The sequence below is a fragment of the Atheta coriaria genome, unplaced genomic scaffold, assembly GCF_025399875.1.
Source record: "Atheta coriaria isolate IRGN ID8LTWV9N9 unplaced genomic scaffold, Caltech_Dcor_3.1 hic_scaffold_8_pilon, whole genome shotgun sequence".
In the NCBI taxonomy this organism is placed as follows: Eukaryota; Metazoa; Arthropoda; class Insecta; order Coleoptera; family Staphylinidae; genus Dalotia; species Dalotia coriaria.
This window is the reverse complement of record NW_027045450.1, coordinates 6,367,647-6,380,423: the sequence shown is the minus strand read 5'-3', so window position 1 is coordinate 6,380,423 and position 12,777 is coordinate 6,367,647. Positions and strand designations below refer to the sequence as shown.

General features: G+C 34.7%; 1 protein-coding gene and 1 long non-coding RNA gene across 7 annotated transcripts in view; both read right to left on the bottom strand.

The window, feature by feature from the left end:
• Positions 1–5,456: 5,456 nt before the first annotated feature.
• LOC135797157 (uncharacterized) lies at positions 5,457–7,859 on the bottom strand. The gene is made up of 2 exons (XR_010549475.1): positions 6,740–7,859; positions 5,457–6,626 (listed from the first exon to the last, which is right to left on the bottom strand). It is a non-coding gene; the product is annotated as an uncharacterized lncRNA (long non-coding RNA).
• A 127-nt stretch (positions 7,860–7,986) lies between these two features.
• LOC135797891 (uncharacterized) overlaps positions 7,987–12,777 on the bottom strand; it is a 93,505-nt gene continuing 88,714 nt past the window's right edge. For all 6 annotated transcript variants that reach the window (XM_065310470.1, XM_065310471.1, XM_065310469.1 and 3 more), the window contains 2 exons: positions 12,116–12,235; positions 7,987–12,049 (listed from right to left, as the gene is read on the bottom strand). In XM_065310470.1, coding sequence (XP_065166542.1) covers positions 11,834–12,049; positions 12,116–12,235 — 336 coding nt within the window. In that variant the 3' untranslated portion in view covers positions 7,987–11,833. The remainder of the gene's footprint in view (positions 12,050–12,115; positions 12,236–12,777) is intronic.

Genomic DNA, 12,777 nt, shown 5'->3' with positions numbered 1-12,777 from the left:
CACCGACGAGTATTGCACGGACACATACAATGTTACATTTCAATTTATAAATCCAAGTTTAACATAAAAATTGTACCAAATTTACAAAATTCTCAATTAAACAATTAACAAAATTAGTGTTTGTGAAATTATACGCTGTCGCTGAAAACTAACGTGGCGCTAATTGATAAATTGTCATTCTTTGAAATTCGGGTAGCTCATTAAATTCCACATCTAAGAAAATTATTCCGAATTAAAGTAAGACCGCGTTCGCGTGTTATAATAAAAAACTATATTTATTACTTTCTTTGGTGAATACGTAATCCATGTTATTTTTTATAAATATAAAAATATTTATTGATTAAAATTACAACGTGATTTTTTGGATTTACAGGTTTTTGTTGAGTTTGACATGTTTCGCCCAGAGGGCATCTTCATAAACTGACTTTAGTAGGTTTGTTAGGGGTGTTTTGTGTGTCAAGTGTTTGTGTTATTGTGTGTTATCGTGCTTGTGGGAATGTGTAGTTTGTTAAGTGGTTTAAAAATTGTGTCGTGTATTGAGTGTGTCTGTTCGTTTAGTAATTGGTGTTTGATTTTGTGTTTGTATATCTGTATGTGTTCTTTAATGTTTAAAAATTTATCTGTGGATGATTTTAATATTGTAAGTGTATTGTCTATTGTGTTGTGTTGGTGATTGTGTTGTAAGATGTGTTTTGCATAGTGTGAGTGGTATGTTTGTGGATTTTTTATTGCGTTTGTGTGTTCTTGGTATCTGATTTTCATGTTTCTGTTAGTTTTCCCTATATATATTCTATTGCATGTGTTACAAGTGATTTTATAGATGCCGCTGTTATTGTATTTGTTTGTGTTTAGTGTTGTGTGCGTTTGTAGTTTGTTGAATAGTTTTTGATTTGTTTTATAGGCAATTCTATGGTTTTTGAATATTTTGTGATGTTATATGTATCTTTGTCTATGTAGTGGAATGTATGGAATTTGGTGGTTGTGTTTGTGTTGTCTATGGTTGTGTTTGTGTTGTGTTTTGTTGTGGATTTGTTGTGATTTTGTTTTATGATTTTATTGTATATTTTGTTTACGTGCGTTTGTGTGTATCCGTTTTCTATTGCTATTTTAATTATTTTATTGTATTCAATGTTGTATTTAATTTCGTCTAGTGGTGTGTTTATTAATCTGTTGAAACTGAATCTAAAAAAATGATAGAATCAAACACAGATACAACACACATAAAATACTATACAAACGCATTAACACAAATACTAAAACAAAACTATTGCTCATTTAACAACAACATATACACCACAAACACGGGGGTCACCATGGGATCCCCCATATCAGGTTTCATTAGCGAAATTTTTCTACAGACAATAGAAGAAACAATAATTAGAAACATAAAACAAAAATACACACATTTTCAATGGTACAGATACGTAGACGACATCTTATTTATCATACACGAACAACATAATATAATAGATATACAAAACATAATCAACAACACACATAACAACCTAACATTTACCACTGAAACAGAACAAAATAACTGCATTAACTTTTTAGACATAAACATAACAAAACACAAAACAAAATTCGATTTTAACATTTACAGAAAACCCACAGATACAAACAACATAATCCACACCACATCACATCATCCACTACAACACAAAAATGCCTTCTTTAGATTCAGTTTCAACAGATTAATAAACACACCACTAGACGAAATTAAATACAACATTGAATACAATAAAATAATTAAAATAGCAATAGAAAACGGATACACACAAACGCACGTAAACAAAATATACAATAAAATCATAAAACAAAATCACAACAAATCCACAACAAAACACAACACAAACACAACCATAGACAACACAAACACAACCACCAAATTCCATACATTCCACTACATAGACAAAGATACATATAACATCACAAAAATATTCAAAAACCATAGAATTGCCTATAAAACAAATCAAAAACTATTCAACAAACTACAAACGCACACAACACTAAACACAAACAAATACAATAACAGCGGCATCTATAAAATCACTTGTAACACATGCAATAGAATATATATAGGGAAAACTAACAGAAACATGAAAATCAGATACCAAGAACACACAAACGCAATAAAAAATCCACAAACATACCACTCACACTATGCAAAACACATCTTACAACACAATCACCAACACAACACAATAGACAATACACTTACAATATTAAAATCATCCACAGATAAATTTTTAAACATTAAAGAACACATACAGATATACAAACACAAAATCAAACACCAATTACTAAACGAACAGACACACTCAATACACGACACAATTTTTAAACCACTTAACAAACTACACATTCCCACAAGCACGATAACACACAATAACACAAACACTTGACACACAAAACACCCCTAACAAACCTACTAAAGTCAGTTTATGAAGATGCCCTCTGGGCGAAACATGTCAAACTCAAAAAATCCAAAAAACACTGTAAATCAATAAATATTTTATATTTATAAAAAAAAATCACGAGTTGCGTATAATTATTTAATCAATAAATATTTTTATATTTATAAAAAATTTCTTGCAATAAAGTTTGATACAGGGAGATACAGAATTAAATTCCGCATCTAACAATATTATTCCGAACTTAGAGTAAGACCGCGTTCGGGTGTTATAATAAAAAAACTACAATTCCTGGCGCGACGAGTACAAGTGCGTATACAGACAACTATCAATATAACTTGCGTTACGGAATTTTCCTGCAATATATTTTGATACAGGCAGATACAGAATTAAATTCCGCATCTAACAATATTATTCCGAACTTAGAGTAAGGCCGCGTTCGCGTGTTATAATAAAAAAACTACAATTCCTAGCGCAACGAGTACAAGTGCGTATACACACAACTATCAATATAATTCGCGTTATGGAATTTACATTGATCGTTAAACTTTATTTGCAATTTTAATTAAAAAAAATTGTTAATACATGCCAATAGGGCTTTAATATTTAATATTTAAATTGTGTTACTTGCTTCCGATTCAGAATTTAATCGAAATTAAAAGTACCACTGTTTACAAACAAACAAGTCTTATCTCGTGCAATTTTTGTGTACCACGTTGTACCTTGTTTACCACGTTAGTCCCATTTTTGTCGTCAGGAGTTGTGCACGCACATTTTCTTCATTATTCTTGAGTTCCTTAATTTATCCTCGTATTGTTACGTAATATTTCTATGCTTTTTCGCGATTGTGCGGGAGTGATGTGCAGCGTTCGTTATACGCTGATTGTACATACGTAGAGGTAAAGCGTGAGTGATGTTCCGTCGGCCGTCGGATACTATTTTGTTTTATACGCGTATTTCATCATTCCTATAATGTGAATAATTAAGGTCCTGGATATGACAAAACGCAAAAATTTATTTTGCATCAAGGTATGTTTTCGCATTTCATCAGGCATATGCAAATCAAATCAGTTATTGACTTTACTTGTTTTTACTTTACTCCTATCGTTGATTTGCATTACGAATTCAATACATTGTTTCATTTCGTTTATCGCACAAATTAAAGAGATTAAAATTGCCGTCCGCTACGTTCTTTATCTTCTGGCGGCTGTCCGGGCTGGTCGCCACTTGTTTTATACGATTAAAATGTTCTATTGTTATGTTTTGTTCCTCTTTTACTTTTCTTTGATTTCCGTTGCAAACATTTTGATTTTATTTAAATTCCTATAGTTTTCTTCTTATATTATCTTGTTATTGTCGCCTTGTTAATTGTTTCCATCCGCTTTCCTACTTAAATCTTAATTTATCTTTGTGTATCACCCAGTAGTTATATTTTCCTTATCATTTAATATAATAAAATTTATATTTGGGCGTTTTACTTTTAAAACTGAGGGTTTTCTTTTTGTAACACCCTGTATACTAATTTCCCGTGGTGAATTTGTCAAAATGGGAAAGATATATGTTATCCTACTTAACCTTAGAATTTTCTTTTAAAATATTGTAGTTTTCTTTTTGCATCACCTTGTATTATAATTTCCCGTAGTGGGTTTGTCAAAGGTGAGAGAGATAAACATCTTCCCATTTAAACTTAGGATTTTCTTTTAAAATATTGTAGTTTTCTTTTTGTATTACCCTGTATATTCATTTCCTTTGATTTTACTTTGACTGTGGTTGTAGATATATATTTCCCCATTTTCAACTTTCATTTTCTGCAAAAAAGTTATTTTATTGTTTTTGGAACACAAAATTTGTTAGTATTATGTTTTTCATTGTTATTGTTTTATTCTTGGTACTTGTCTGCATATTTGGGGCTATACTGCTCGTATAACTAGATTCAAAATGGCGGCGTATATATTGTTTAGTATTATATATTCCAGGTTTTCATTGTATACATGTTTCAATAAAGAAATGTTAAAAGTGACTGTGCCTCTTATGATATGCGTGTACCCCTTCTATCATTTCAGGTACAGGTCAGAATTTGTTAGAATATTTCTAAGTGTCCTATTTCAATATGGTGACATGTACTCTGTTGACTTGTATTCTATTGTTAATAAAGAAATTGTAAGATATATTGTCTTCTTTGATTTGTATGTACATCTTCTATCATTGCAGGAAGAGTTCCCTCTCTCAGGGGATGATCCCCTCTATAAAAATTGTTAAGGTAACCTGTATGATTTGTGTACTCCTTCTTTCATTTCAGGTACAGGTCGGAACTTGTAAGAATATTTTTAAGTGTCCCCTCTCTTGAGGCGACTTAAAAATTAGAAATATTTTTACAAGTCCTTAAAAGGATGTCCTTATAAGGAGTTCCCTCTCTCTGCGGGTGATCCCCCACCATAAAAATTGTTGATATGCCTGATAATTCCGGGGATGAAGCGCAGAGACATCGTAGCTGTAGGATGGGCCGGGAGCAATGGACGCATCAAAGCAGTGGGCCGTAGACTGTCTTATAACGACACGTGCCAAAAATTTAAAATCCGGCCACCCCTGTTCGGAGTGGCTCCTTCCCTGCTCTCTCTACTCGTCCTCCTTTCTTCTTCTTCTCTGTTCCTGCTGCTTCTATGTTATTTCTTATTGCTCCCCATTCTCTTCGCTCCTGACTTACACTTCTTCTTAATTTCATACTTGAACTTCGTATTTACATTTATGATTTACATATGCAACCAACATTACTCGGATTTATTTCTATTTTTTAGAAAAATGCCCGACCTGGGATTCGATCCGAGGACCTCGAGCATGCTAACATATGCATGTACCACTCGACCACCGAGTGTTTATTACTTATCGAATTTGTTTCTTCTATATATCTATATCATTTTAAAAATACATGCTTCAAACCCACCTGTGCTTGTAACCACATGAAATCAAACGTGACTTAAAAGTACATCTGAAAACGACAGAATAAACACGAGGGATAAATAAAAGCAATAACATACACTCAAATTTTGTTTTCCGGTTGGAACTCATTTATTAGAATAAAAAAATGTAACTGTAAAATTATAAAAAGTTCAATATGACATAATATTAAAAGGTGTTCTACTGACCAAAAAAATCAAATGACACAAATACTAACCTGAACGCAAATGTTTAAAGTTGTTGGTTAAAATCCAGTTCATGCTAATACTAGTTCTATTACATTTCACTTAGCAAACTTCTGAATTAGTTATTTCCACGACTGATGCGCCCTCAGGAATTAAAATGGCAATTGGTGGTTTCGCGATGAAAAATGCCATGCCATGCGGAAGATCGGATGAAGCAAAACAAATGATTAAAAACGCGTGTACCAGACATCGCAGCGCATCGTGTTCACAGCAAAGAAAACGTTGGAAGAAAATATCCAGGTGCCGGTTGCCGTAGGAACTCAGATGAATATACCATTTTCGCTTATGCATGCGTTAAATGAAAGTTCTCAAAACACATAAAAACAATGAAATAAATTTAACCGTCGAGGAGTTGAAGTAAACACGCGAACTGCTCCGCGGCGCAAACCAGACTAAACAGGTGAACGAATTGATAGCAACAGCAAATTACGGCGACACGAGCGCCATCTAGGTGTGGAAGTTCAAACCAATTAACATGAATAGCAAAAGTTGCGTACACTAGCGCCCTCTAGTTTCGGGTGCACTGACTATCGCTATTTAAGTTACAGGAAGCTATAATACAGCTATTAACATTTAAATTCAAATATCATTTTATTTAAAAATTAAACAAAATTGGAATTAGAGTGGAAAAGATTTTAATTGCCTCATTTTGATGTGTCGCTGTTACTTATCACATGCACGCTCAAACCCTATCAAATTTAATTACTTAAATTAGAAAAATACCTCATTTATACTTTCGGTGCATGTAAAGCACAAAACTAAGTCATTAATACAATGAAAAATTGCAATATTAAAGCTTTAAAATATAAATGGCACCCCTATGAGGTCCCTTTTAATTTCTACAGCCTCAAAACAAACCAAAATCAGTGCCTCAAAACACAAAAATTCAATTTTTATGGCTTCCGCATGCGAAAATTACAAAACTAAGTTATGAATATAATAAAGAATTAAAATACTTACAGTTTGATGTAAGAATGACTCTCCTGTAAGGTCTTGTTCAATTTCTAGAGCCCTAAAACAAACAAATATGAGTGCTTCAAAACACCAAAAATGACTTTTTTGGGCTTCCCCGAGCAAAATCGGTAAAACTAAGTGATTAATATAATTAATAATTGTAATACTTACAATTTAATGCAAGAATGGCTGTCCTGTGGGTTTCCATTCAATTTCTAGAGCCCCAAAACATGCAAAATTAGAGCCTCGAAACATAAAATTATCATTTTTTGTGCTTCCGCGAGCAAAAATCGCAAAACTACGTCATTATTATAATAAATAATTGCATTACTCACAATTTGAAGCAAGAATGGCTCCTCTGCAAGCTTCCATTCCATACCTAGAGCCCAAAAACAACAAAAATCAGTGCCTCAAATCACAAAAGTGCAATTTTTTTGGCTCCCGTGTGCAAAAATCTCAAATCTAAGTGATTAATATAATAAAGAATTCCAATATTCACAATTTGATGCAAAAATGGTGCCCCTACAAGGTCCCATTCAATTTCTAAGGCCCTAAAACAAACAATAATCAGGGCCTCAAAACACAAAAATGTAATTTTTTTGGTGCCCGCATGCAAAAATCTCAAAACTAAGTCAATAATATAATAAAGAATTGTAATACTCACAATTTGATGCAAGAATGGCTTCCCTACGATGTCCCATTCAATTTCTGGAGCCCTAAAACAAATAAAAATTAGTGCCTCGAAACACAAAAATGTCATTTTATGGCTCCCGTATGCAAAAATTTCAAAAGTAACTCATTAATATAATAAAGAATTGCAATACTCATAAGTTAATGCAAAGATAGCTCCCCTGCAAGGTCTTATTTAATTTCAAGAGCTCTAAAAAAACAAAAATAAGTGCCTCGAAACACAAAAATGCCATTTTAATGGCTTCCCCGTATGAAAATCTCATAACTAAGTCATGAATATCATAAAGGAAAGGAATACTTACAATATGATGCAAGAGTGGCGCCTCTTCCAGTCCCGCCAGGCCTATAATTCATTCCCGACCTGCCTATAAGTTCAGCGTTCTGTAATCTCTATGCTGCATGGACAAATCAGTGAAACCTGAACCCACTTTTGCAAACACGCGAAACCATGTTCATTATGAGTATTACGAACACTCCACTTGCGATAAATTGTCTGCAAGACATCAAACATGTCTATTGTCACTATATTCCACCGATTTATTACCAAACACATTTTGAGTTACCGATAAAACATCACAATTCGCGAGAAACGTGTACGTGTTTACACCACAGCGGTCAACAACAAACTGAGCAGTAGGTTCATGCGCATTGCACATAACTCATAACACCACTGCGCAACCTTGTGCTGCGCTCACAGCACGTCGCTTATCAAAAAACAAGGCCTCGCGTTTCTTCAGATTTATAACAATTTATTTATTTATAATTTTCTCATATTTCATATTTCATAATTTTCATTAGTTCATGATTTTTTATTCAATGAGTATGTTATCCTCAACATTCTTAACAGTTTATATCATCATTTTCATCATTTACCCCAATTATTGCACATTCATCCGTTGTCTATTCCTTCAGTATCAATATCATTAGGTGTAGCAGTTAATAGTCATCGTAATTAAATACATTAGCAGAAAACCCAACCAAAACGTGTCTATGCAATCGGAGTAGAGTACTTTAGTACGTACTTTAAGTCAATAACACACAGCTATATTTGATCAGCAAACTAAGAATATACAATGTGGTTGGTGACATTAATTACGAGTTCGAATAAATCAATAAAAAATAATCTATGATTTGTTGTCAGTTCTTACACTTCATCTCGCAATCGCTCCAAATTTTACAAATCTTAAAATTTCTCATATATCATTCAACCAACAAATCAATAACAAGGTTCGTCCTATAAAAAACTACGGGCTAGAGTTCCCTCAATTCATACGCCATTTAATGACACGCCACATTCCACTGCTGTTAAGTTAGTTTAATCATTTAATCTTTGTTTTGGTTTGTTAGTTGTTTTTTATTATTATTTTTGTTAGAGAAGTGTGTTAGATGTTTAGGTTAGAAAGAGTTTGTGCTACTTAAATGTCTTTATCGCTTATAATTGCGTATGTTTATATTCTGGCATAGCATCGGATACAATCTGTCAACCGTCAAAAAGTTTGACAGCTGGACATTGCTTCATTGAATGTCTTTTGTTTATCATTAGGTGCGTCGTACGTTATGTTACAGTTCTTATTCTTGCAGTAATCAGCTATACATTTTACATTATATTGACTATACATAACCTATACAACATACATAACCTCAATTCAAGATCAGGTTGTGTTAATTGTATTACTTATTTACTTAGAAACTAAATTCTTGTGTTATTTATATATTATATTTATTTATATATAATATTTATACTTTATGTATTAATGTAATAACAATGAACGATATGTTTATTTACTTCAGTTCAGTCGAATTTGTTTCGAAATTGTTTCATAAACAAAATGTTACCTACGCTGTCATTTGGGTGGCCTATAATAAACCGTAATAGCTGATAGCTTTGTGTGCAATGTGTGTTACATACAGTGAATGTAAACTTGTTGTGCCATTGAAAGTTCAGTATTTTTCTTCTTCTGCAAGTTTCGCGTGTTTTACAGTATGTTGTGCGGTGTTCAGAGGCAGCCGTGTGGGAAGTTATCTACGTTTTTCAACACGACGAGAAACTCGCCATGTTATTCGTTATTTATCTAAAAAGCGTCTGTTTCTTCATTTCGTGTTAAGTTTTCAAATCGAAATTTACACTATAAAACGCAACCGCTTAAAGTTTGCCACGTCCTAATAAAAACCCAAAACGTTCGAGGAAAAAACAAACAACACTGTAATATTAAAATGGCGCTCGTTACATGATATGCACTTTTTTTCGTCGTAGGTGTTTCAGTTTAATCTGTCGTTCGAGTGAGTAATCGCCTGATATTTGATTAACTAAAAAGATTCGCAATTTTCTTAAGCGCGGTAATCTCGGTTATCTCGGCGTAATCTTTGTAATCTTTATTTGCGCGCGCGTGTGGTATCCATCTTGTTGCGCGTGCAGCGCGATCGTCGTTTGTTTGCTGACGTCAGACATTCATCTTCGTCCAATTTCGCGCCGCGAAGAATTAACCACGAAAACGTGCGGCGCGCAACAGACGAACGAAAAATCGCCGAGAAAAACGTTCGCGTTAGATGTGCGCACGGAAAAGGGGAAACTAACTTGACTTTTCGGAGCGTTCGCTTAAATTGCTTCGCGTAATTCTTCCTACGTTCGTAATATACTGAGTAGCCATGTTGGCATTGACTGCAACTTTCTTGATTGAGCCGGAAACGCGTGGAAGCTAAGTGGGACTAAGAGATTACCGAACACAAAAAGCGCTCTTTTTATATTCAAAACATGATTCGTCATTGTTCTATTTATATTGACTTTCAATTGTTTTTTGTCCGAGGCGCTTCTTGTGTTTGAGGTTGGCGAGATAAAAAACGCTGTCTTTGCCTTTAGGCCTGACAAAAGTAGTTTGCTTAATGGTTATTTGGGCCATCAGGCATTTGTTCCCCTTCGTACATCCTTTTTCATCCTATTCTTCGCTCTTTTTTAGCCTACGGCTCTAAAACCCAAACGTTTCTTAGGGCTGGTCTTAGGGTGGTTTAACAAAAAGTATCCTATCTGTCGTCGTGATTCATGTCTCTTTTAAAACTACCTTCCGAAAGTTCCTACAGATTTTATATCTGCACCAAGCATCGAACCAGAAGTCACTTAACCCTTCGCATTAGCATTCGCGTTTTTCTCTCTGCGTTCTTTTTTTATGACCTACGGAAAGCGAAAACAAAACTTTAAATTAACATAACCTACATTCATAACCGTAAAATTCATTTCCGGTCGATTTTTGAAAATAAAAAAAATCACGTCGATTTTATCACGCGTCGTAAACTGGTCGAAATGTTGAGTCAAGCGTGACGTAAAACAATCTGTTCATGCAGACCTTTCAACTTTCACCCTCTCAACTTTGGATTATCGTCTTAGGCTCAACACCGCGCCGAGACTTTTTATTATCTCACCGGCTCACGCAATAAAACACTCGTTTTATGAGCTCCTGTCGGTATGTTAAACTCTTAAAGTGTCGTTTTTGTTTCTAATGATCAAAATCAAACCATTACTCACTCGTCATAAAAAATGGTCGGCAACCGCCGAAAATTCGCTAATTTTACGGTAAGAAACATTCTGATATGGTTAATTTGTTACGTGGGAAGACTTATTCAGATTGTACGACACATTCACGCGACTAGCATCTAATAACGGTCAAAAACTACACACGAAAAACAATTTTGTTAACCATTCATACCAGTCAGACATAACCTCAGTGGTTAGGTTTATAATAAGTTTTAGACTTTATAGACTTACAAGTTACGAAAGCTGAGCACTTTATAATTTCATTATTTTTGTTTTTCTTTTTTAATCTAAACTTAGCAATATCTAAAATTGATGTATTTCGTGTGTTTAGTGTTTCAAAATGTGCAAAGCATCAAATAAACGTGAGGTTGTTGTATGTACATAACCTAACTTAACCTTAAACTAACCTGCTTATTGTAAACTAGGTTAACCTAACTTAAGTCATTGTTTTAAAACAGTCAACACTGATATGTAGTAGGTTGTCCTCTGTGATCAATAATAATCACATCACTCCCAATTATTTACAGCATTAAAAATATCCCTCTTCATCTTCTTCTCTTCCAACACATTCTGCTAACAATTATGACTAACGCTTAGAAAATAACACGCGATTTCTTGGACATTTCGTGGACTTTTTTTGTTATTTTGTTTATTTTCGTTATCTGCGCTAACCTAAACCTCCTCTATGTCTACGTGTTAGCCTTACAACTAGGTTATGTCTATCGTCTTTATCTAAACCGGTAACAATCAACTAGTGAACTAAAACTCCACTTGTCACTATGCACAACAAACAAATACTTGTGTTGCCCTTAAAATCTTCATGTATAATAAGTTTTTATAAGTTTCAATATAAGAGTCGTCTAAAAAGTGGCTGACGTGACTGATATGTATCATGTTGCTTTTGTTTGTTTGTTTGTTGGTTGCTTTCAAGTCATTAAATTGCTTCTTGTTGACAAAAGTTGGAGAGTGCGCGCAGCGCTCTCACTCACCAGATGGCGCAACTGTCCTCTAACCTAGTCTGTCCGTTAATTGAGTTAATTGCACTATTGTCACGAATGCGGCACTTGCGCGGCGAGTAGTGCAGCTATCGCCATGTAGACGGCGATGTGTGCCGGGCACACTCGGGCATTCGTCGAACTTGCTTCAATCTGCACGATCTCCACCTCCGCCATTTTGAACACGGAGAGGAGCAGATGCGATGCAAAGTCCGGATGCCGTCCATTGATTCGCTCGCTGATTATTTCCAATAATTCAGCGCATTCTTCCTATAAATCGAAAAAACAAAAACACATACTTTACCTTTAGAGGTTTGAAATTGAGGTTATGCTAACCTTCTCTTTGGAAAGACTCTCCATTGGTGACAACATAGTGTAGTCTATTTCCGGCGCAAGTTTTCCGGCTATAATCACATTCTCCCTCGTGGTGTTAAACAATTCCAATGAGCACAGCGTCTGTAATCAGAAGATAACCTTACATACCATCCCCTAAAACCCTTAAATCTACAATTTGTTACAATCTGTTTTGTTCGTCTCTGCCCAGCACCGGAAAAACTAAGTTATTCCGACTTTCTGCTGCGGTACATTTTTTTGCGGCTTGTATCTGTGTATGGGGGGCGTTTTGTGTGATATCCGGATATCAAATCAGGGTAGGTTGGCTACGCTCGCCGTATCATTATATATCCCGGAGCGACGTTTTCGAGCGAGCAAATGTCCTGGAATGTCGTACAATATCGTCGAGAATTGTGGAAACGCGCGCAAATTTACATCCGACGCGAATGGGAAAAACGCTTTTCCGCCCTCCCCATTCCACGCACCGCGCGTCGGAAACGCTTTTGTTATGATTTCTCGGCGTTCTTTTTCTCATTTAGCGTTATCTCCGGAAATGCGAACATGAGCAAGACGTAAAACAAGTGAAAGCAGCGCGCGGCGCAAACGTAAAAGCTGTAAAAAGTTGCATGCATATTTTATGCATATATTATTCCCTTATCAGTTTG